This window comes from Erinaceus europaeus, chromosome 15 (assembly GCF_950295315.1).
Source record: "Erinaceus europaeus chromosome 15, mEriEur2.1, whole genome shotgun sequence".
Classification (NCBI taxonomy): domain Eukaryota; kingdom Metazoa; phylum Chordata; class Mammalia; order Eulipotyphla; family Erinaceidae; genus Erinaceus; species Erinaceus europaeus.
In genome coordinates, this window is record NC_080176.1 from 19,690,362 (window position 1) to 19,714,971 (window position 24,610).

General features: G+C 52.8%; 3 protein-coding genes across 5 annotated transcripts in view; 1 reads left to right on the forward strand and 2 right to left on the reverse strand.

Moving 5' to 3' along the window:
* The window catches only part of KAT8 (lysine acetyltransferase 8), a 28,085-nt gene extending 18,760 nt beyond the window's left edge, over window positions 1-9,325 (forward strand). Inside the window, exons 7-11 of one of the 2 annotated variants that reach the window (XM_060173112.1) lie at window positions 7,877-8,017; window positions 8,108-8,201; window positions 8,313-8,463; window positions 8,639-8,793; window positions 9,107-9,325. In XM_060173112.1, the coding sequence (XP_060029095.1) occupies window positions 7,877-8,017; window positions 8,108-8,201; window positions 8,313-8,463; window positions 8,639-8,793; window positions 9,107-9,171 (606 nt within the window). In that variant the 3' untranslated portion in view covers window positions 9,172-9,325. Of the gene's footprint in view, window positions 1-7,876; window positions 8,018-8,107; window positions 8,202-8,312; window positions 8,464-8,597; window positions 8,794-9,106 lie in introns of those variants that run through there. The other variant, XM_060173114.1, reaches the window with a different exon arrangement.
* A 34-nt stretch (window positions 9,326-9,359) lies between these two features.
* Window positions 9,360-17,000, reverse strand: PRSS8 (serine protease 8). 2 transcript variants are annotated; one of them, XM_016191280.2, is made up of 6 exons: window positions 16,274-17,000; window positions 16,002-16,019; window positions 12,373-12,535; window positions 10,460-10,731; window positions 10,220-10,386; window positions 9,360-10,123 (listed from the first exon to the last, which is right to left on the reverse strand). In XM_016191280.2, exons 1-6 carry the CDS (start codon window positions 16,350-16,352, stop codon window positions 9,803-9,805), a joined length of 1,020 nt encoding a protein of 339 aa, XP_016046766.2. In that variant the 5' UTR covers window positions 16,353-17,000; the 3' UTR covers window positions 9,360-9,802. The 2 variants fall into 2 exon arrangements, with proteins under 2 accessions (XP_016046766.2, XP_060029098.1); XM_060173115.1 differs by lacking the exon at window positions 16,002-16,019 and having other exon boundaries at window positions 16,274-16,997.
* A 3,624-nt stretch (window positions 17,001-20,624) lies between these two features.
* Window positions 20,625-24,610, reverse strand: part of PRSS36 (serine protease 36) — a 48,664-nt gene continuing 44,678 nt past the window's right edge. Inside the window, exons 8-16 of the mRNA XM_060174111.1 lie at window positions 24,339-24,588; window positions 24,117-24,246; window positions 23,684-23,940; window positions 23,433-23,596; window positions 22,555-22,780; window positions 22,302-22,443; window positions 21,502-21,767; window positions 21,282-21,403; window positions 20,625-21,123 (exon numbers count right to left, since the gene is read on the reverse strand). Coding sequence (XP_060030094.1) covers window positions 20,842-21,123; window positions 21,282-21,403; window positions 21,502-21,767; window positions 22,302-22,443; window positions 22,555-22,780; window positions 23,433-23,596; window positions 23,684-23,940; window positions 24,117-24,246; window positions 24,339-24,588 — 1,839 coding nt within the window. The 3' untranslated portion in view covers window positions 20,625-20,841. The remainder of the gene's footprint in view (window positions 21,124-21,281; window positions 21,404-21,501; window positions 21,768-22,301; window positions 22,444-22,554; window positions 22,781-23,432; window positions 23,597-23,683; window positions 23,941-24,116; window positions 24,247-24,338; window positions 24,589-24,610) is intronic.

The following is a 24,610-nucleotide window of genomic DNA, read 5'->3' on the forward strand; positions in this document are numbered from 1 at the left end:
TAACAATCAACAAAAGATTAGTAACAGTCCCAAAATGTGGAAGCTCAACAGTACACTTCTTAACAACTTCTGGGTCAAAGAGGAAATCAAGGAAGAAATCAAAATGTTTCGAGAGTTCAATGAAAATGAAGACACAAGCTATCAAAATATTTGGGACACAGCTAAAGCAGTCCTAAGAGGGAAGTTCATAGCCATACAAGCACACATTAGGAAACAAGAAAAGGCACAAATAAACAGCCTGATTGCACATCTCAAAGACCTAGAAGAAGAACAACAAAGGAATCCTAAAGCAACCAGAAGGACAGAAATTACTAAAGTTAGGGCAGAAATAAATAACATTGAGAATAAGAAAACCATACAAAAGATCAACAAAAGTAAATGTTGGTTCTTCGAAAGAGTAAACAAAATCGACAAGCCTTTAGCCAGAATCATAAAACAAAAAAGGGAGAAGACTCAAATAAATCGGATAGTAAATGAAAGAGGAGAAATCACAACAGACACTGCAGAAATTCAACATATCATGCGAGGCTTCTATGAACAACTATATGCCACCAAGCTAGAGAACCTGGAAGAAATGAATGATTTCCTAGATACCCACCAACTTCCAAAACTAAGTAAAGAGGGAGTGGATAATATGAACAGGCCCATCACAGGTAATGAAATTGAAACAGTTATCAAAAATCTTCCCCAAAATAAAAGTCCTGGACCAGATGGTTTTACAAATGAATTCTACAAAACTTTCAAAGAAGAACTAATACCTCTACTTTAAAAAGTCTTCCAGAAGATTGAAGACACTGGAATACTCCCTGCCAGCTTCTATGAAGCCAACATCACCCTGATACCAAAAGCAGACAGGGACACAACCAAAAAAGAAAACTACAGACCAATATCTTTGATGAACATAGATGCAAAAATATTGAACAAAATTCTAGCCAACCGGATACAGCAGTATATCAAAAAGATTGTTCATCATGACCAAGTGGGGTTTATTCCAGGCATGCAAGGTTGGTTTAATATACGTAAATCAATCAATGTGATCCACCACATCAACAAAAGCAAGACCAAAAACCACATGGTCATATCAATAGATGCAGAGAAAGCCTTTGACAAAATACAACATCCCTTTATGATCAAAACACTACAAAAAATGGGAATAGATGGAAAATTCCTGAAGATAGTGGAGTCTATATATAGCAAACCTACAGCCAACATCATACTCAATGGTGAAAAACTGGAAGCATTTCCCCTCAGATCAGGTACTAGACAGGGCTGCCCACTATTACCATTACTATTCAACATAGTGTTGGAAGTTCTTGCCATAGCAATCAGGCAGGAGCAAGGAATTAAAGGCATACAGATTGGAAGAGAAGAAGTCAAACTCTCCTTATTTGCAGATGACATGATAGTATACATGGAAAAACCTAAGGAATCCAGCAAGAAGCTTTTGGAAATCATCAGGCAATATACAGTAATGTGTCAGGCTATAAAATTAACAATCAAAAGTCAGTGGCATTCCTCTATGCAAACACTAAGTTAGAAGAAATTGAAATCCAGAAATCAGTTCCTTTTTCTATAGCAACAAAAACAATAAAATATCTAGGAGTAAACCTAACCAAAGAAGTGAAAGACTTGTATACTGAAAATTATGAGTCACTACTCAAAGAAATTGAAAAAGACACAAAGAAGTGGAAAGATATTCCATGTTCATGGGTTGGAAGAATTAACATCATCAAAATGAATATATTACCCAGAGCCATCTACAAATTTAATGCTATCCCCATCAAGATCCCAAGCACATTTTTTAGGAGAATAGAACAAATGCTACAAATGTTTATCTGGAACTAGAAAAGACCTAGAATTGCCAAAACAATCTTGAGAAAAAAGAACAGAACCGGAGGCATCACACTGCCAGATCTCAAACTGTATTATAGGGCCATTGTCATCAAAACTGCTTGGTACTGGAACATGAACAGACACACTGACCAGTGGAATAGAATTGAGAGCCCAGAAATGAGGCCCCACACCTATGGACATCTAATCTTTGACAAAGGGGCCCAGACTGTTATATGGGGAAAGCAGAGTCTCTTCAACAAATGGTGTTGGAAACAATGGGTTGAAACATGCAGAAGAATGAAACTGAATCACTGTATTTCACCAAATACAAAAGTAAATTCTAAGTGGATCAAGGACTTGGATGTTAGACCACAAACTATCAGATACTTAGAGGAAAATATTGGCAGAACTTTTTTCCGCATAAATTTTAAAGACATTTTCAATGAAACGAATCCAATTACAAGGAAGACTAAGGCAAGTATAAACCTATGGGACTACATCAAATTAAAAAGCTTCTTCACAGCAAAAGAAACCACTACCCAAATCAAGAGACCCCTCACAGAATGGGAGAAGATCTTTACATGCCATACATCAGATAAGAGTTTAATAACCAACATATATAAAGAGCTTGCCAGACTCAACAACAAGACAACAAATAACCCCATCCAAAAATGGGGGGAGGACTTGGACAGTATATTCACCACAGAAGAGATCCAAAAGGCCGAGAAACACATGAAAAAATGCTCCAAGTCTCTGATTGTCAGAGAAATGCAAATCAAGACAACAATGAGATATCACTTCACTCCTGTGAGAATGTCATACATCAGAAAAGGTCACAGCAGCAAATGCTGGAAAGGGTGTGGGGTCAAAGGAACCCTCCTGCACTGCTGGTGGGAATGTCAATTGGTCCAACCTCTGGAGAACAGTCTGGAGAACTCTCAGAAGGCTAGAAATGGACCTACCCTATGACCCTGCAATTCCCCTCCTGGGGATATATCCTAAGGAACCCAACATATCCATCCAAAAAGATCTGTGTACACATATGTTCTTGGCAGCACAATTTGTAATAGCCAAAACCTGGAAGCAACCCAGGTGTCCAACAACAGATGAGTGGCTGAGCAAGTTGTGGTCTATATACACAATGGAATACTACTCAGCTGTAAAAAATGGTGACTTCACCGTTTTCAGCCGATCTTGGATGGACCTTGAAAAAATCATGTTGAGTGAAATAAGTCAGAAACAGAAGGATGAATATGGGATGATCTCACTCTCAGGCCGAAGTTGAAAAACAAGATTAGAAAAGAAAACACAAGTCGAACCTGAAATGGAATTGGCGTATTGCACCAAAGTAAAAGACTCTGGGGTGGGGAGAATACAGGTCCATGAAAAATGAAGAATGACATAGTGGGGGGGGTTGTATTGTTAAATGGGAATCTGGGGAATGTTATACATGTAAAAAAAAAAAAAAGAAGTAGAAACGCAAAGCAGAAAAAAAAAAAAAGAAAGAAAGAAATGGTGTAAGGATCCCCGTTTGAGCCCCTGGCTCCCTACCTGCAGGGGGCGTTGCTTCACAAGTGGTGAAGCAGATCTGCAGGTGTCTTTCTTTCCCCCTCTCTGTCTTCCCCTCCTCTCTCCATTTCTCTCTGTCCTATCCAACAACATCAACAACCACAGCAATAATAAAAATAACAACAACAATAATAATGGCAACAAAATGGAAAAAAGATGGCCTCCAGGAACAGTGTATTTGTAGTCCAGGTACCAAGCCCCAGTGATAACACTGGAGTCCAGCAAAAAGAAAATAAATAAATAAATAAATGGGGCTGAGTGTAGGTGTATCTGATAGAGCAAACATTACCATGCACAAGGACCCAGGTTCAAGCCTCTAGTCCCCACCTACCTGGAGGAAGCTTCATTAGTGGTGAAATAGTGCTGCAAGTGTCCTTTTTTCCCCCTCTCTCTTTTAATATTTTAATTATTTTATTTTTTAGAGAGATGCAGAGAAAGATACGCAGAGAGAAACACTGGAGCACTGTTCAGCTCTGGCTTATGGTGGTCTGGGGGACTTTGCAGTCTCACGCATCAGAGTCTGTATAACCATTATAATATCTCCTCTGCCCTCCTCTTTCAAAACTTTTATTTATTTGGATAGAAACAGTCAGAAATTGGGGCCAGGCAATGGCACATCCGGTTAACTGCATGCATTACAGTGCACAAGGACTGAGGTTCAAGTCCCTGTTTACCACCTGCAGGGGGAAAGCCTCACAAGTGAAGCAGGGCTGCAGGTGTCTCTCTTTCTCTCTGTCTCTCCCTCCCCTCTCAGTTTCTCTCTGTCTCTATCTAATAATAAAAAATAAATAGGGCCAGGTAGTGGCTCACCTGGCTGAGCACACATGTTACCTTGCACAAAGACCCAGGTTTTAGCCTCTAGTCCTCACCTGCGGGAGGAAAGCTTCAAAAGTGATGAAGCAGGGCTGTAGGAGTCTTTCTGTCTCTTTTCCTCTCTATCTCCCCCTTCCTCTTGATTTCTGGCTGTCTCTATCCAATAAGTAAATAAAGATAGTAAAAAATTAAGTAAATATATAAATAAAACTTTAGAAAAAAGGCCAGAAATTGAGAGGAAAGGGGGTGATAGAGAGGGAGAGAGACAGACATTTGCAGCACTGCTTCACCACTTGTGAAGCTTTCCCCTTGCAGGTGGGGGCCAGGAATTTGAACCTGGGTCCTTGCACATTGTAACATGTGCCCTCAAACAGGTGCGCCATTACCGACCCCTTTATTATTTTTTACCAGAGCACTGCTCAGCTCTGGCTTATGGTGATATGGGGGATTGAACCTGGGAGCTCAGAGTCCCGGCCTGAGAGTCTGTTTGTATAACCATTATGTTATCTCCCCAGCTCCATCTCAATTTCTCTTCTCTTTATCCCAAAAAAAAAAAAAAAAAAACCCAGTGCCCCATTGGAGAAGACCAGTTTTTTTTTTCCCCTATTTGTTGCCCTTGTTATGGTTATTATTGTTTTTGGTTTTTTAAAAATATATATTTTATTTATTTTATTAATGAGAAAGCTAGGAGAGAGAGAAAGAGCCAGACATCACTCTGGTACATATGCTGTCAGGGACTGAACTCAGGACCTCATGCTTGAGAGTCTAGTACCTTAGCCACTGTGCCACCTCCCGGACCACGGTTATTATTGTTGTTGTTGATGTCGCTCGTTATTGGATAGGACAGAGAGAAATCGAGTGAGGAGGGGGAGAGAAAGATAGACACCTGCAGACCGGCTTCACCGCTTGTGAAACGACTCCCCTTCAGGTGGGGAGCAGGGGGCTTGAACCAGTATCCTTATGCCGGTCCTTGTGCTTTGCGCCACGTGTGCCCAACCCGCTGCTACCGCCCAACCTCCAAAAGACCAGTTTCTATTCTGTCCTGATGACGTATGTCCTTTCCACGACCCAGAATAGTGCTTTTTTTGTTTGTTTCCTCACCTTGGAGGGACCTGCTGGTGTGAGATTTCCTGCTTGTGAAATCTGGCTCTGGCAGCTGAGTTTCCGGCTCCTGGCAGAACATTGTCAATGAGTAGAGTGGGGCCTCTGGAAGTTGCTTTACTGCCTCTGAACCCCAGTCTGGAAAGACCACTGAGTGACCCCATATCCTCTGGAAAAGCAAGAAGGGGCCAGTCAGTGGTGTACCTGGTAGAATGCATGTGGTCTCAAGGCCCTGGTCCCCACCTGCAGGGGGGAAGCTTCACAAGTGGTGAAACAGGGCTACAGGTATTTCTTTCTTTCTACCCCTTCCCCTCTTTATTTTTATTTATTATTATTATTATTTTTAACCTCCAAGGTTATCACTCACGTTCAGTGCCTGCACTAAAAATTCACTGCTCCTGGAGACTATTTTTTCCTTTTTTGTTGCCCTTGTTTATCTTTTTAAAAAATTTAAAAAAATATTTATTCATTCATTTTCCCTTTTTGTTGCCCTTGTTTTATTGTTGTAGTTATTATTATTGTTATTGATGTCATCATTGTTGGATAGGACAGAGAGAAATGGAGAGAGGAGGGGAAGACAGAGAGGGGGAGAGAAAGACACCTGCAGACCTGCTTCACCACCTGTGAAGCGACTCCTCTGCAGTTGGGGAGCCAGGGGCTCGAACCGGTATCCTTATGCCAGTCCTTGTGCTTTGTGCCACTTGCACTTAACTGCTGAGCTACTGCCTGACTCCCCCTTGTTTATCTTTGTTGTTGTTGTTATTGTTGTTATTGCTGTCTTTGTTGTTGTATAGGACAGAGACAAATGGAGAGAGGAGAGGAATACAGAGAGGGGGAGAGAAAGACAGACACCTGCAGACCTACTTGTGAAGTGAACCCCTGCAGGTGGGGAGCCAGGGGCTCAAACCGGTATCCTTGCGCCCATCTTGCACTTCATGATACATGCGCTTAACCCGCCTTGCTACCGCCCAGCCCGCTCCTTACCCTCTTTTTTTTAAAGAATTGTTAATTAATTTCTTATTATCTTTTTATCTATTGGGTAGAGACAGCCAGAAGTTGAAAGGGGAAATAGAGAGGGAGAGAGACACCTGCAGCACTACTTCATCACTTGTGAAGCTTTCCCCATGCAGGTGGGGGCTGGGGGGCTTGAACCTGGGTCCTTGCATGTTGTAACATGTGCACTCAGCCAGGTGTGCCACCACTTGGCCCCTCTTTCCCTATCTTCCCCTTTCCTCTCGATTGGCCAGGCAGTAGCGCACCTGATTAGACACACACATTACAGTGCACGAGGACCCAGGTTCAAACCCCTAGTCGACTCCACCAGCAGAGCGAAAGCTTCACGAGTGGTGAAGCAGGGCTGCAGGTGTCTCTCTGCCTCTTTCCCTCTTTATCTCCCCCTTCTTTCTCAGTTGCTGTCCGTCTCCAATAATAAAGAAAAGAAAGAAACAATGAAAGAAAGAGAGAGAGAGAAAGGCACAGAATATAAGGTAAAGAAGGCACACTTCCCCATGACTCCTGGTCTTAAACCGCCCCGCCTCTTCCTAACTGACCTTGGACAAATTACTGAGCGCTGCTCTGTTTCCTCCTCTGTGAGACAGAAGTCATGGTGATGTTTACCTAACAAGGTAGTTAGTAGAATCTGTGAGACAACAGTGTTCAGTACTTAACACATTACCTGGCTCTGACTAGTTACTTAGTAAACATGACCTTTGTTATCACCTCAGCTATTAGCTTTGTGATAAACAGCTTGGGGAATACCCACTCTTCTCCTGTTCCAACATCTCTGCTTCTCCTTCCTGAGAAAGAATGGGAGTGGCAGAAAGTTGACCTTTTTAAAGACTTATTAACGAGACAGAGGAGCGGGTGAACCAGAGTATCACTCTGGAACATGCAATGGCAGGGCTCAAACTTGGGACCTCCTGCTTGAGATTCTAGTGCTTTATCCAGCACACCACCTCCCAGACTGCAACTCGCTGTGCTTTCCTGCTGGGCTCACACGTAGCTGTTGGATCAAAGATTGGGTGTACCAAAGGTCATAGACCAGAGGGTCGCTTGAGAGCCTCAAGGTCCTATTGTCCCTCTTGACAGTGGCCTCTGTTCAGCGGAACGTGCAGCAAGGAGGCAGCTGAGGCTTAGTGGGCGACCGCGAGTCAGGCTCTAGGCTTGTCCATTCAGCTAGTTTCCTCAGCGCCTTTGCTGGGACACAGCCTGCACAGGACAGAGCACAGACGCCAGCCTGAACCCTGCCATATGCTTCCCCAGACATGAGATTTTCCTTAGGCAAACCGTTTAGCCTCATTTTCCGCATATGAAATGGGTTAATGCCTTGAAGCCAGAGTCCACACGTAGTGCCAATAAATAAGAGCGTGACTGCCCAGCTTAGTTTTCTGCTTTTCAGTTCCCCAGCTCATCAGAAACAGTGCTGAGACCCCCTCCCTCCCAGTTCTACCTGTTGCCCTTTTGGTGAGCCCACTTGGCACTGGCCTCGGCAGGGCTGGCTGGGTGGGGGAGCTGGCCCGACATCTGAGCCTCCCTCAACCCACTCACCCCCCCCCCCCAGATTTACTGCCAGAACCTGTGTCTGCTGGCCAAGCTCTTCCTGGACCACAAGACACTCTACTTCGATGTGGAGCCCTTCGTCTTCTACATCTTGACTGAGGTGGACAGGCAGGGAGCTCACATTGTCGGCTACTTCTCCAAGGTGCTGGGGCCAGATGCCCTGGTTGAGGGAGGGCAGGGAACATGAACCACACTGGCCCCCCCCAGAGCCCCTGACCCCCCTCCCCCACAGGAGAAGGAGTCTCCAGATGGGAACAACGTGGCCTGTATCCTGACACTGCCCCCCTACCAGCGCCGCGGCTACGGCAAGTTCCTCATCGCTTTCAGTGAGTGCCTTCTGGTGGGTCCAGGGGGCGGGGGCGGGGGTGCAGGCTGAGGTGGGGGGGGAAGCAGGGGCCTGCAGGGTGCTTGGGCCCTGAGCCTCCCCTTCCTGCCAGGCTATGAGCTCTCCAAGCTCGAGAGCACGGTGGGTTCACCAGAGAAGCCGCTATCCGACCTGGGCAAGCTTAGCTACCGGAGCTACTGGTCCTGGGTCCTGCTGGAGATCCTGCGGGACTTCCGGGGCACGCTGTCCATCAAGGACCTCAGGTGGGACTCCTGCTCCCCACCCTTGTCCTCTCCCAGGCCATGCTGTCCAGCAGGGTCTCTTGAGGGGGCTGCCTGGGCGCCTCGAAGCTTGGCTGCAATCCCATCACCTTGATTCCCTTCATTGCCCCGGCCAGCACCCCTACCCCCCAGCTCTGCTCTGCACCCCTCTCTGCAGCCAGATGACCAGCATCACCCAGAATGACATCATCAGCACCCTCCAGTCTCTCAACATGGTCAAGTACTGGAAAGGCCAGCACGTCATCTGCGTCACGCCCAAGCTGGTGGAGGAACACCTCAAAAGCGCCCAGTATAAGAAACCTCCCATCACAGGTGGGTGGGGGGCTGCCCAGGGCACACAAATGTGCAGTGTGTGTGTGTGTGTGTGTGTGTGTGTGTGTGTGGTGGGGGGCAGGTGTCAGGATCCTGAGAGTCGGGCTTCCTTGGGCTACAGTCATGTGACCCCAAACCAGTCGGACCAGCTTCTGGGACAGGAGCCTGGGGCAGGCCACTCATTCCTGGATTCCTGGGCTCCCCTGCCCTCCCCCTCACCTTGTTCTCACTTAGAGGTGAAACCTGGCGGGGCTCCAGAGCCCAACAGCTGGTGAGCCCCACCTCCCCGCCCCCGCCCCCCTTCTCCCCACAGTGGACTCCGTCTGCCTCAAGTGGGCGCCACCTAAGCACAAGCAGGCCAAGCTCTCCAAGAAGTGAGCATCTGTGCACCCCAGAGCTGGACCCTGTGCCCCCCTTCTCCCCAAGCCCACCCTGTAAATATGTACAGACTAGTTTTGTTGTCTTTTTTTTTTTTTTTAAATAAAATCAGTTCTGCCAGTATTGGACCTGGGAGGTGGCAGGGAGAGGCCCAGAGCTGCTCGTCATTTCCCGTCACACACAGCCACTTGTGCTCAAATGACTTTACTCCTTACTCTTTCAATCCCCCCCACCCACCCCCAGACCCAAGCCCAGGTCCAGTTCCGGTGGGGGCTCAGTCCTCCGGAGGCCAGAGGGCCAAGACTGGGTCCCTTCCTGTCCCTGGAGGCATGGCGCTCACAGACAGGAGAAGCTGAGGTGGCAGGTGGCGGGCTTGTCCGGCAGAGTGGGGATGAACCCACAAGTAACAGTCAGTCAGCTGAGTGGTGGCCATACTTCTAGAAACAGAGCCTCAGCCTGTGTCCCGGGGACAGTAGATGGAGGTGGCCAGAAGTTCCCAGCAGGGCTGTAGTCCCCAAAAAACAGACCCAGAAGCTTGGTTGGGATGGTGCCCTGAACTCCCACGGCATCCTCGGAGGAAGGAGCTGCTCGAGCCAGGCCCGAGAGGCAGAGTGTTGGGGTGTCCGGGAGCTCAGAGCCGGCACGACGGGAGGATGAGGCCCAGCGTCAGACCCAGAGGCAGCAGCAGCACGGACGCCCTCAAGCCCCAGACGGGGGCAGAGTTGGTCTGAGAGTCCTTGCAGAGGTGGACGTCGGGCTGGGACTCCTGGACTTGGGGCACCACATGAGGCTGGAGCTCTGGCGCGTACTTGTGGATCCAGGAGGCGTAGCTCGAGGTCATGGTGTACACCCCTGGCCTGTTGGGGGCCCCGCAGGCATCGCCCCAGCTCACAATGCCTGCTAGGTACCAGAGGCCCCCCACCGGACAGGAGAGCGGGCCTCCAGAGTCACCCTGAGGAGAGAAGCCACACAACAGAGGTCAGGACCAGGCTCTGGGTCTGCAGCCAGCCCGGGCTCCCCCGGCCCCCCCCCACCCCCCCACCTTTACCTGGCAGGCATCCTTGCCCCCCGCCACATAGCCAGCGCACATCATGTCCTGCTGGATGAAGTGCGGCTCCTCAGGGTTGGCCTTGATGTTGTAGAGGCAGTTACACGTGTCTCGGCTGATGAGCGGCACGTCGAGCTGCTGCAGGGGCCGAGGCACCTGGAGGTTCACTGTGGGGGCAGATGGCGGTCACCCCCTGCCCCTACCCCTGCCCCGCCCCTCCAGGCAGGGGGCCCACCTCACCTGAAGGTGCCACATGGCCCCACCCGGTGACGGTACAGTGAAGGCCATTGGGGAAGGAGGCGTTGGCGGCGGGCAGGCAGATGGGCCGGATGTGGCGAGAGAAGCTGACGGGGATGTTGAGGCGCAGGAGCGCGATGTCGCCCTCGGAGCCCTCTTCCAGGTAGCTCTGGTGGGTGATGATCTCGGCCACCCCGCGCACCGTGAAGGCGTCGGAGAAGGCGTCCAACTGGTGGGCGCCCAGCTTGACTTCGTAGTCATCCTTGTGATGCTCCCTGCAGGTGGTGGGGCAAAGGCTGAGGCTCGGGGGACCCCTGACTTCCGTCTCAGCTAGAGGGCCAGGCCATATCCCAGTCTGGTTAGTTCATTTTAAAAGTTTATTATAGGGAGTCAGGCGGTAGTGCAGCGGGTTAAAGCCAGTTGGCGCAAAGCACAAGGACCGGCTTAAGGATTCCGGTTCGAACCCCTGGCTCCCCACCTGCAGGGGAGTCGCTTCACAGGTGGTGAAGCAGGTCTGCAGGTGTCTGTCTTTCTCTCCCCCTCTCTGTCTTCCCCTCCTCTCTCCATTTCTCTCTGTCCTATCCAACAATGATGACCTCACTAACAATAATAATATCTACAACAATAAAACAAGGGCAACAAAAGAGAGTAAATAAAAATTAAAAAATTTATTAAAAAAACTATTATTTATTGCAAGAGGGGGATTGGGTGGTGGTACACCGAGTTAAGCACACAATACGAAGTGCAATGACCCACGCAAAGATCCCGGTTTGAGCCCCTGGCTCCCCACCTGTGGGGGGGGTCGCTTCACAAGCGGTGAAGCAGGTCTGCAGGGGTCTTTTTCTCCTTCTCTCTATCTTCCTCTCCCCTCTCATTTTCTGTCCTATCCAATAAAATGAAAGAAAATGGCCACCAGGAGTAGTGGATTTGTAGTACAGGTACCAAGCCCCAGTGATAACCCTGGAGGCAATAAATAAATAAATAAATGGGAAAGTGGAGACAGGGAAAGAGGGTGTGGGTGGTGGCACACCTGGCTGAACGCACATGTTACAGTGCACAAAGACCTGGGTTTGAGCCCCGGGTCCCCACCTGCAGGGAGAAAGCTTTGCAAGTGGTGAAGCAGTACTGGAGGTGTTTCTCTCTCTCTCTCTCTCCCTATCCCTCCTTCCCTCTTGATTTCTGGCTGTCTCTACCCAGCATGTAAAGATTATTTTAAAAATACATAAAAGAGAGGGAAAGACACCTGCTGTCCTACTTTACCACTCATGAAGGCGGTGGGGTGGGGCCTTGAACCTGGGTCCTTGCACATTGTTAACATGGACACTTGTGGTCCAGGAGGTGACACAATGCTAAAGCTCTGGACTCTCAAGAATGAGGTCCCAAGTTCGATTCCCGGCAGCACATGTGCCAAAGTGATGTCTGGTTCTTTCTCTCTCCTCTTATCTTTCTCATAAATAAATAAAATCTTTAAAAAAAAAAAAAACATGGGCACTTAACCCAGTGTGCCACCTCCTATCCCCAATTTTACTTATTTTTTACCACCGGGCTTAGATCTGGGGCTTGGTGTCTGCAGGAATCTACCAGTCTTAGTGGCCATCTCCCCCTGCTTCTCTGAGTAGAGTGTGAGACAGAGAGGAGCGATGTCTCAGCATAGACCCACTGCTCGTGAAGCTTCTGTGCTGCAGGTGCTCCAATCCATATAGTAGCCCAGGACTCAAACCCAGGCCCTTGAGCACAGAGTGTGCGCTCTACCAGATGAGCCAGCTGCCAGCCTGCCTCCTAGTCTTGCGCTGTTACTTTGCCCTCTGTCCTTCTGTCCAGACTTTATGGATCTCCTTTGGACTGAACCCAAAACCCTACTCCACCTCCCGACCCTGTAATCCACCTCTAGCCCCGCCCGGTTCCCCCGCCAGTACCTGGGGAAGCAGTGAGCGGCTGACAACACCCACTGGTTGGACACGAGAGAACCACCACACACGTGGATGCCATTGAAGGTGATGCTGACCTGCCAGGGCCACTGGCCAGGGTTGGCACTGCTGCCGCCGGTGATGCGAGCCTGGGAGACCACACCGCAGGCTGCTGTGGGAGACGGGGTGGGGTGGGGGTGGGGGTGGAGTCAGGCCACTCCCTCCCAACAGACTGGTGGGAGTCTGGGCAAAGGTGTCACCAACTGACCTGCTTCCAGAAAGTCTTTTTATACAATGAACCCAGGGTCTCCTATGCAGCTTAGATTTTGTTATATATTTAGAGAGAGGGGTCAGATGTTATCTCACCCAGTAGGCTGCATGCCTTATCTGGTGCAAAGCCCCAGGTTTGATCCCTGGCACCATGTGAGAGCATGAGAGAGAGGTGGGAGAGCTCCCTGCATGGTGGGTGAGGGCTTTGATCTGTCTGTCTCACCCCCACAGACAAAAGAAATATTCAGGGGGCCAGGTGGTAGCACACCTGGTTGAGTGCACACATCACAGTGCACAACCACATGGGTTTAAGCCACTGGTCCCCACCTGCAGGGGGAGGCTTCACAAGCAGTGAAATAATACTTCAGGCATGCCTTTCTCCCTCCTTCTCTCCCTCTATCTCTCCATTCCCTCTCAGCTTCTGTCTCTACCCAAAATAAATAAAGCCTTAAAGAAAAAAATATACATAAAAATATTCAGGAGACACCAGAGCACTGCTCCACCACTCTGGGGCTCCGCGTGGCGCTGTCCATGGTGCTCCTCGTGCAGAAAGTACCCAGGGCCCAGGTGCGGCTGTTCTTTACCAGAGTTCGCTCCCAACCACAATGTGGCCAGCTCACTCCCCAGCTGAAATCCTTTCCTCCAGTCACACTGCCCTTTGATACACTGGGGGGCTGGGTAGGGCAAGGGAAGCAGAAGAAACAGCTCAATATGGTAGAGTGCAGGACTTACATGCCTGTGGTCCCAGGTTCGGGCCCCAGCCCCTCTTTTTGCCAGAGCTGAGGGTAGCACTCTCCAGTCTTGGTCTCTCTCTCTCTCTCTTTTCACTTTTTTTTTTGGGGGGTGGATAGAGACAGAAATTGAAGGGCCAGGTGGTGGCACATCTGGTTAAGCACTCATACTACAGTGAGTGAGGACCCAGGTTCAAGCCCCTACTGTCCACCTGCAGAAGGAAAGCTTCATGAGTGGTGAAGCAATGCTGCAGGTGTCTCTCTATCTCTATTCAATAAAAATGAAGTGCTCTGGGAGGTGGTGCACTGAATAAGACACTGGACTCTTCAACCATGAAGTCTTGCGTTCAATCCCCAGCAGCACATGTACCAGAGTGATGTCTGGTTCTTTCCTATCTTTCTCATGAATAAACAAATTCTAAAAACAAATAATATTAAAAAGAGAGAGAGAAATTGAGACCTGCAACACTGCTTCACCCCTTGCAGGTTGGGTGGGGTGCTTGAGCCCGAGTCTTTGCACACCGCGATGTGTGTGCCCAAGCAGTTGTGACACCCTCCCCCCCCCAAAAAAAAAAAAGGTCCCTCTGGAGTTTACAGTCACTCCAAGCAGGCCACATACTTGTTTACCTCTGGGCTCTTGTTTACCCAGGTCTGTCTGTTTAGAATCCCTTTCCTCATTTGCCTGTGAGGACTATTCAAATGGCCACCCCTCCTTAGGCTGCTGGCTGAGTGAGGCCCTCCTCCCAGCTGCAGAGCCCCCACATCTACCCAGTCACAGGAGCTCCCTTGCCTGGAGGGACAGGGCAGATCTCAGAGTCCCTAACCCCAAAGGACACCTTCCTCCCCCCACCACCTGCCTCTGGCTCTGGACACACAGGGAGCAGTGATGTGTGCTGAGCCATAAAGAACAGGCTCCCAGTGTAGACATCCAGTTTCTGGCACAGCGCGGACCTGACTGAACTCTTCAAAGTCACCTTCCTGGGAAGGGAGGAAACTACCTGCCAGGCTCCTCCTCTCTAATAATGACAATAGTGCCTTTCAGGGACTGTGAGCTCTTCCCCCCACCCCCATTTCCCTGGTCCCACCCACAACCCCCAGAGCCTAAGTCAGTTGAGAGACAGGACCCCCACCAGGAAAACCTGCTTGCTTAGAATCAGATAAAGTGCTGCCAGTTTTCTCACTTAGATAGAGGCAGAGCCAGGGGGAAAGGAAACTCAGCACTGGGGAGTAGCACAGCGGGTTAAGCACACGTGGCACGAAGCACAAGGACAGATGGGCATAAGCATCCTGGATTCGAGCCCCCCCAGACCCCCCTCCCGGCTCCCCAACTACAAGGGAGTGAAGCAGGTCTGCAGGTGTCTGTCTTTCTCTCCCCCCTCTCTGTCTTCCCCTCCTCTCTCCATTTCTCTCTGTCCTATCCAACAACAACAATAATAACTACAACAATAAAAACAACAAGGGCGGGAGTCGGGCTGTAGCGCAGTGGGTTAAGGGCAGGTGGCGCTAAGCTCAAGGACCGGCGTCAGGATCCCGGTTCGAGCCCCCGGCTCCCCACCTGCAGGCAGGTCCCTTCACAGGCGGTGAAGCAGGTCTACAGGTGTCTGTCTTTCTCTTCCCCCTCTCTGTCTTCCCCTCCTCTCTCCATTTCTCTCTGTCCTATCCCACAACAATGACATCAATAATAACTACAACAATAAAACAACAAGGGCAACAAAAGGAAATAAATAAATAAAATTTAAAAAAAAATTAAAAAAAAGAAACACAACAAGGGCAACAAAAGGGAATAAATAAATCAATATTAAAAATAAACAGCACTGGGGCCGGGTGGTGGCACACCTGGTTAGCACACACGACAGTGTGCACGGACCTGGGTTCAAGCCCCTGGTCTCTACCTACAGGGGGAAAGATGCTCTGTGAGTGAAGCAGGACTGCCAGGTGTCTCTTGCTTCCTCCCCCCACCCTCTCAATTTCTGGCGATGTTATTCAACAAATAAAGATAAAACAAGAAAGAAGGGAAGGAAGAAAGAAACCTCAGCACTGACACCCGGAAGGTGACAGTAGATAATGTCAGGCTCTCAAGCTGAGGTCCAAGAGTTCAATCTTCAGCATTGCATGTTCCCTTCCTCTCAAGGAAGGGAAAGAGAGAACAGCATTGGAGTTTCCTCCAGTGCAGTGGGGGCTGGCCTTGAACCTGGGCCATGCACATAACAAGGCAGCGCACTATCCAAATGAGCTATTTTGCTTGGTCACAGTGCCTTTGATGGGAGAAACCTTGGTTTGTTTCTCTCAAAATGGTCCACCTAAGAAGTCAGCCTTGAGTTCAAATTCCAGTTCTGTTCCAGACTAGCTGTGTGCCTGGATTAGTCACTTTCCTGCGCATCAACTTTTTTTTTTCTCTTTCTTTTTCCTTTTTCTCCAGAACAGTGGTCTGTTCTGATATAAGATGGTAGATAATAGGGATTGAACCTGGGCCCTACCTGGGAGGCCACTGTGCCATCTCCCTGGCCCTGAATCCCAGCTTCCACGGAGCCGTGGGAAGGTGGGAGGGTCACAGCGGGGCAGAGGGAGGGCCAGGCAACTTGTAAACACACCCCAGCTCCCCCTCCTCTCCTTCGTCCTCCCCTCCCCCAGCCTCACCTTCTGTTCCGTCAGCTCCTGAAAGGAAAGAGAAAGGGAGGGTGAGTGGAGAAACTTGAGTCCACCAACTCTTAGCATCTAAACTCCTTTGCAAGCTGGCCCCTCCCTAGGGGGCCAGGGCGGGAAGACCTGTGTGTGTGTGTGGAGGGGGGGGGGAGGCCCCAGTCTTCACCCCGAGGCTGGATCTGGGGCTCGAGCTCAGGAGAAGCGAGACACCCCCCTAACCCCCCACCCCGGCGCGCTGCACCCCTCCACCCCTCCGGCTGACTCACCCATCCCAGGCCGCAGGAATCCGAGCCCGAGCAGAAGGACCACCAGCCGCCCCGGCCTGAGTATCATCCTCCGGGCCATGGCTCTGGACGAGCGCCCCGAGGGGGACCCCGGAGTAACAGGGAGCTGTCGGGGGCCGGCTCGGCAGGTGCGGGGCAGGTGCGGGTCCGGGTCCACGCTGGCGCCGGGCTGGCTTCGAGGGTCGGACGGCGGCTACGGGCGGGCAGCAAGGGCTGCGTCTCCCGGTCTCCCGCGCAGCCGGGCGAGCCAAGCGCTTTGCCGGGTAGGTGATCTACCTGCCCGCCCCTCGGCTGGCCCCGCCCAGGCCGTCCCGCGCCTGCAGCTCAGGCCTCCAGACCTCCGGCTGCGGGGCGCTGACGGGGGAGGGGGGCCTGGACCCCGCTGGCCTGTCTCCCTGGAATGTGAACCCTGCTTTTGCCCCTGGTCTCCCGGGGCTTGGCAGAGCCTCCCGGTCACGAGGCCCCAGCGGCTCCCGCCTCCAGCCCTCCCTGGGCTTCGAACCTGCGCCCCGGACTGCGGGGTCTGCCCGCTTGCAAGCCCTGTGGTGCTGCCCACGGCCTGGTCTGCGTGTGGCGAGGTGTGAATGAGTGCCCGCCTGTGCCAATCACCCCGCAAATATTCACTGAGCAGCTCGTATGTCCCCGCCTGGCCTGAGTCACCGGGACAGCCGAGAATGGTGACTCTGGAGCCGGTTCACGGGCACCTGACGCAGGTGGCACAGGCGGCACTGACGGCACTGCCGGCTCCAGGAAGTGCCTGGAGATGTGGGGCCTGCAGGAGTGTGACAGGTGTTACGAGGCAAGGACCCAGTTGGGAGGGGGGCGGGGGACGGTGCTCTCAGCTCCTGGTGGCTGGAAGGACAGGCACAAATATATATATATTTTAATTTTTTATATTTATTTAATTCTTTTTGTTGCCCTTGTTTTATTGTTGTAGTTATTATTGTTATTGATGTCGTTGTTGTTGGATAGGACAGAGAGAAATGGAGAGAGGAGGGTAAGACAGAGAGAGGGAGAGAAAGACACCTGCAGATGTGCTTCACCGCTTGTGAAGTGACTCCCCTACAGGTGGGGAGCCAGGGGCTCCAACGGAGATCCTTATGCTGGTCCTTGTGCTTTGTGCCACCTGTGCTTAAGCAGCTGCGCTACCGCCCAACTCCCTAGGCACATCTTTTGATCCTCTGTGTGAGTTTGTGACAACTGGGGATTCATGTTGCTTTCAGCTCCAGAAAAACAGAGCCCCACTCCCCATGTGTGTGTGTGTGTTGTGTGTGTGTGTGTGTGGTGGGGGGTTGGACTCACGCACGTGTGGTTTTACCACACCAGGACACATTTCACATGCAGATGGATAGAGACAGAGAGGGAGAGACAACACATCCCTGGAGTTTCCTCTGAAGCCTTAGCACCTCACTCCCCTGTGGAGCCTGGCCGGAGCCTGGAACTCAGGCATAAAGTTGCCAGCCCCCTTCTCGCTGAATCACCCCTCGCCCTCCTCACCTATTCTTTAGAAGCCTTGGTGTTTGGCAGTCTAAAAGGTGGAACAGTGGCACAACTCTAGGCTTGGGATTGTGAGGTCCTGAGTTTGATCCCTGGCCCTGTATGTTCCAGAGTGCTTTGCTGATTCTCTCTCCCACCTTTTCTATCACATGAAATGAATAAATCTTTAGGGGGGAAAGGAGAGGCGACTGGGGAGCTAGCATAGCAGTTCTGCAAAAAGATGTTCGTGCCTGAGGCTCCTAAGGTTCCAGCTTCAACCCCCAGCACCACCATCAGCCAAAGCTGAGCAGTGCTCTTGGGGAAAAAACTCAGGAGGTAGTACAGCGGCTTAAACATTGGACTTGGAAACCTAGGGTTTCAAGTTTGGTCCCTGGTATCAAATGTGCCAGAGTAATGCTCTGGTTCTCTCCTTATGTCAAGTCATAAATAACATCTTAGTCAAATGAACTTTTTTTTTTTTTTGATAGCACCTGGGCCTTGTACATGCACAGTTTCATATCTTTGAGGCCTGTTTTTTTTTTATTCTTTTACCTTCAGATAGGGAGAGACACCATACACAGCACCTGAACTTCTCCTGGTATCATGAAACTCCCAGGTGGTACCAGGGTTTGAACCCAGGTATGTACTCTGTTGGGTGAGCTATGCCCTGGATCTCCAGGAAATATATTTCTTTTTTTCCCCCCCTTTTGTTGCCCTTGTTGTAGCTTCGTTGTGGTTATTATTATTGCCCTTGTTGACACAATTCGTTGTTGGATAGGACAGAGAGAAATGGAGAGAGGAGGGGAAGACAGAGAAGGGGAGAGAAAGATAGACACCTGCAGACCTGCTTCACCGCCTGTGAAGCGACTCCCCTACAGGTGGGGGGCTGGGGGCTCGAACCGGGATCCTTACGCCGGTCCCTGCGCTTTGCGCCACATGCGCTTAACCCACTGCACCACCGCCCGACCCCCAGGAAATATATTTCTTAAAGATGTGCTTTAAGTGAGTGAGAGAGGGGGCTGGGTGGTTAAGCTCACACATTACAGTGTGCAAGGACCTGGGTTCAAGCCCCCAGTCTCCACCTGCAGGGGGATAAAGCTTCACAAGTGGTGAAACAGTGCTGCAGGTGTCTGTCTCTCTCCCCACTCCCCTCAGTTTTTGGCTATCTATCCAATAGATAAATGAAGATTTAAAAAAAGGGGGGTGAGTCGGGCGGTAGCACAGTGGGTTAAGCACACGTGGTGCAAAGTGCGAGGATGGGCGCAAGGATCCTGGTTCTAGCCCCTGGCTCCCCACCTGCAGGGGAGTCGCTTCACAGGCAGTGAAGCAGGTCTACAGGTGTCTATCTTTCTCTCTCCCTCTCTGTCTTCCCCTCCTCTCTCCATTTCTCTCTGTTCTATCCAACGACTACAACAATAAAACAAGGGCAACAAAAGGGAATAAATAAATATCAAAAGAATTTTTTTTAAAAAGGGCAGAGGGTAGAAAGCATAATGGTTATGCAAAAAGGCTCTCGTGCCTGAGGCTCCAAAGTCCCAGGTTCAGTCCCCTGTGCCACCATCATAAGCCAGAGCTGAACAGTGCTCTGGTAAAAAAAAAAAAAAAAAAAAAAAAAAAAAGAGCAAGAGAGAACCAGAGCATCACTCTGGCACTGGCACATGAGATGTTATGAACTGAATCCAGGACCTCATATTTGAGAGTCCAACGCCTTATCTACTGCGCCTCCTCCTGGGTCTCCCTGGGGAATGTCCTATTGGGCTTCTGATAGCTGCAAGCAAGTGGTCCTTTGGGAACCTCTCTCCCCCCAACACTCTCCACACACTCAACCCATGGAAGCTGACCCCCAGCCTCAGAGGTGACTCTCACCAGCTGGCTCCCATCCCAGGCGCCCCCTTCCCAGGCCTTCATTTGCTTTATTGATACATCCATCATCTCTGTGATCCTTTCCTGACACCCGTGGGCCAGCCCCTCTGTCTGACCCCCATACCCCCATGGTGTTGTGCTGTAACTTAGCAGTTAGCTGGGAATGGGGCTGAGTTCATACAGGTGCTGCGAAAAGTCTGGGGTGTGTTAATATAAGGGGGTACGGGAGTCCGGCGGTAGCGCAGCGGGTTAAAGAGCATATAGTGCGAAGCGCAAGGACCAGGGTAAGGTTCCCGGTTCAAGCCCTAGCTCCTCACCTGCAGGGGGGTCGTTTCACAAGTGGTGAAGCAGGTCTGCAAGTGTCTATCTTTCTCTCCCCCTCTCTGTCTTCCCCATCTCCTTCCATTTCTCTCTGTCTTATCTAACAACGACGACATCAATAACAACAACAATAAGTACAGCAAAAATAAACAAGGGCAACAAAAGGGAAAATAAAATAAATAAATAAATATAAAAAATTAAAAAAATATATAAGGGGGTACACGATGGAACCCAAACCCAGGAGACACTAGGTGGGACCTGGGAGGGGTGGACCCCTGAAAGGCACAGTGGGGTGTGTGTGTTCTGGGGGCCAGGAGGTGTACACTCAGGGGGCAGTATTTCACTAGTATGTGCATCAGACTCCCAGACTTCTGGGACCTACCAGCAGGCCCTCATCCAGTGGGCAGGGGCCGCGGGGTCCTCGCTAGGGCTGAGGTGTCCAGCAGGTGCCATGGCGGCTGCTCCACGCGCGCGGTGACACACACCCACCTGGCCTCCAGCCTCCCCCGCCCCGGGACAGGAATGAGGGACAGCGGCCACGTTATCAGGGACACATTTCCTGGGAGCCCAAGGCCTGACTCACAAGGCCGGGAGGGGGAGGGCCGGCCTGTTTCGGGAGCCTCCCACCCGCCAGCCCCTGCGCGGGCTCCCTGCGAGGCCACAGGCCCACGTGTCTGTGTTTACACCTTTATTGTCCCTCCTCTTGCTGCCCCCGGGATTCCCGGGCCCGAAATAGCCGAGAGCGGAGGGCGGGTTTTCTGAGCCGCTGCAGCCACGGTGGGTGGGGCCGGGACCGAGGGAACCCGTTGGGCCGCATTCCAGCCCCTTGGGGCCAGGAAGTGGAGGGAGGCCTGGAGGGGGCGAGGAAGATGGGGGGCGGGCAGGAATCTTCAGCCTAGGATTAGGGGGCCCAGAAGTAGGAGGAACAGGGCCGCCCGAGGGGTGCTGGAGGCACCCGCCAGTTCCGGGGGGCAGAAGTCACTATCCACAGTGGTCCAGTGGGGGGAGCCGCTGGGGGTCAGGAAGTGAGCCTCCTCCCCCGCCGTCTGGGAGATCCAGGCTTCTTCAGGGGCGAGGGCGGCAAACAGCTCCTGGCTACCGCGAACAGCCATGCCCACCAGAGCCCAGTGGCCCCCGGGGGTCTGGCACAGGAGGGGGGGCGCCGAGCTCACCTGCAGAGTCAGAGACCTCTTGTTTTAGCGACTGCTAGAAGAAGAAGAAGCGACTGTCTCCATGCTTAGGGGTCCTGGGCTCCAGGTTCAAGGGGCCCAGCACCTCCCCCCATGTTGATCAGATGCTCTCTGCCCGCCCCCTGCCCAGGCCACTGTACCTCACACCTGTCCTCCTGCCCCTCTGCATACTGCACACACAGCACCCCCGGAGGCAGGACGCCCTGGTAGAGGCAGTGGCAGAGCCTTGGGTGCAGTATAGAGACTGCAGCCGCCACCGGGACTGGAGAGAGGAGAGAAAGAGAGGCTGTGTGTAGGGGGCGCGAGGGGGGAAGCCGTCGGGCTTCCAGCTGCTTCTCTCCCTCAGCCCAGGGCTCTCACCTCGGTCTTGGGGGTCCTTCCAGCCCAGCACTCGGCAGCTGGCCCCCGGGGGTGCAGCCCCAGGTTGAAGGCAGATGGGCAAGGCTGATGGGGAGGGCTCCACTCGGGAGCTCAGCTCCAGCAGGGCCAGGGGGGGGCGGAAGCCCAGGTGTCGGGGCAGGCGGATGCTGACAGCCCAGCGAGAGACCTGGTGGCCCTGGGGGTGGGGAGTGGCCCCTGCCCGGCCCAGGTACACCTCAATGTGAGGTACTGCTGTGGAGCCCAGTCTGCAGGAGCAGTGTAAGGTCAGGTTAAGTCCTGCTCCCAGCCCCCTCCCCCCTTTTCTGAAACTGTCCCTCTCAGCCCAGAGGCAAGGGCAGGAGGAATCATAAGTTATTTTATGCATTTATTTTGCCACCAGGGTTATTGACAGGGCTTGGTATCTGCACTGCACTATCCCCAGAGGACATGCTTTTTTTTTTTTTTCTCCCTGTATCTGTCTTTTTGATAGAGGAGAGACACCTGCAGCACTGCTCCAACAGTCATGAAGCTTCCCACTATATGTGGAAGGGAAATGGGGACTTGAACCCAGATCCTCTCACATGGTAATGTGTGTGCTCTACAAGGTGAGCCACCACTTGGCCCCATGTTTCACCACTCTAGCTCAGGCTGGGGAGATAGTATACAGGTCATGCAAATAGATTTTCATGCTTGAGGCACCAAAGGTCCTGAGTTCAATCCCCAGCACCATCAGAAGTTGATAAGTGCTCTGGCTCACCTCTCGGTTTCCCCCTCTTCCCCAGGTGATGGGTGACACCTACCTGAGGACACAGTGAGTAGCTACCAGGACCCAGCCTGGGGCCACAAGGATGCCAATGCAGACTCGGTCACCAGCCACATGCACCTCTGCCAGCCAGGGCCACAGGCCCCCTGCTGGAGCAGGCTCTGGCCGCAGGCCACAGGCTAGGAAGAGGAGGTGATTACCTCAGTGGGGGGGGGGTCCCACAGCTGGCTGATAACCTCTGTCACTGCTGTTAAGCACCCCCAGAGCTAAGTCCTAAAGCTCCCCTTCACCATGCTCAAGGTGCGGGGGGCAAGTCTGTGTGTCAGTCTGCTCGCTCCAGTTCCAGTCCAGCTGGTCCTCCAGGTATGCCCCCCGAGTCACATGGCTGATCCACTGGCCGTGGGTCTGTAGTGGGGTGAAGGCTCTGGGACGGAGGCAACCACCGGATAAGTCTCCGATTCCAGCCAGGAACCAGATCCCCTCCTCCCGGCACACAAGGCTCCACTGTGAGTAGTTCTGTGGTGAGACAGGGTGTGTGCACCTTGATGAAAAGGTCAGAGGCTTCCCTGGACCTCACATGTTCAAGTCTCGGGGAGTTAAGTCCCACTTCTTCCCAGTCAGACTCCAGAACTAATCTTCACTAGAAGGCAAGCCTTCCGGCCAGGAAGATGACTAACAGATAAGAAACTGGACTTTTGAGCATCCCACCTCAGTTTGATTCCTGGCATTGCATATGCTGCAATGTTCTCTCTTTCATTAATAAAATAGTACTTAGTGACCTAGGAGGTGGTGCAGTGGATAAAGCATTGGACTCTCAAGCATGAGGTCTGGATTTCAATCCCTGAGCAGCACATGTACCAGAGTGATGCTCTGGTTGTCTCTCACGTCCTGTCTCTCATTAGTAAATGAATACCGTATTAGAAAAATATTTTTAAAAATTAACTTTGCCCCTAGCGGTACACAGAATGCTCTATGACCCTGAGGAGTGGCTGGCTCCCTGCTAACCCCAACAATTTGGCCCCGCCCCCGCCGGCTTGCCCCCTCCTTAGCTTCCAGGCCCCGCCCCATGCTCGTTATGGCTCCGCCCCGGAAGTGCTCAGACTCGCTTTACGCCCCGCCCCGACGGCCCCGCCCCGACGGCCCCGCAGGCTCCGCAGCCAGAGCGCACCCAGCACTGACTGGCTTCCTCCTCCTCCTGGTAGGCGGGGCAGAGCGCAAGCGGTGGATCTCCGGGCCCGGGCACCGACGCCCCCTGGCGGCCGTACAAGCAGTGACACCACCAGCTGCTCAGCAACTCGGCCTCTAGCAAGGTGTCCCGGCCCGGTGCGGGCTCTGGGCGGGAAACCGAGGAGCCCGCGCTGCGGCCGAGTCGCGCCCCGCCCCGCCGCCCCCCCGGGTACCCCCCACCCCCCCGCTCACCCCCGTGTCCCCAGGGCGCCAGGCGGCAGCGGCTCCCCGGGAGGAAATAGTGGTCGGGGTAGGGCAGGCACACGGGCCGCGGGGCCGCGCTCAGGCTCACGGGCGCGCGCAGCTGCAGCAGCGCCAGGTCGGCGGCGGCGTCCCACGAGGCGTTTTCGTGCGTCACGAGGCGCGACACCCGCTCGGCACGCGGCCATGACGGCAGCAGCACGCGCCAGGCGGCCAGGTCGCGGGGCTGGCGGCCTGCGCTGACGGGGCTGCGGGGCGAGGGGGCTGGAGGCGCGCTGGGCTCGGAGCCTCGCACCCCAGGCGTCGGCCTCTCACCGGGATTGGACCGACGCGCCCCTTTTCCCCTCCCCGATGAGCCAGGGCCCCAGTGGGGGCGCAGATTCCAGACGCAGGGGCTCCCCGCCACCCCGGGCTTGTCACTCACTCCGGGAAGCAGCCGGCAGGTGCCAGCACCCAGCTCTCCGACACCAGCGCTGCGTAGCAGGGTCTGGATCCCGGCACCATCACGCGGGCCTCCCAGGGCCAGTCCCCGGGCCGCGGGGCCCCCCCGCACACTGCGGGCCGGCGGGAGAGAAGCCAGCAGGCTGGTCCTCCATCCCCGCCGCACCCCGCGGGCTCCCCTCGCAGCCTCGGGCCTGGGTCTCACCTGGCTGGGCGAGCGTGCAGTTCTCATCCGGGGCTTCCTGGGGGCCCGGCTGGGGCTCGGGGGGCTGGGCGGGGAAGGCGGGCCCCGGCTCCCAGCCCCGCACGTGTTCGCGGATCCACGCCTCATAGGAAGCCACAGCCGTGAAGACGCCCGGGCGGTTCCTCCGGCCACAGCCAAAGCCGAAGCTGGTGATGCCTGCCTGGAACCACCGGCCGCCTTCCTCGCAGACCAGGGGCCCCCCGGAGTCTCCCTAGTGACAGAAGACTGGGGTC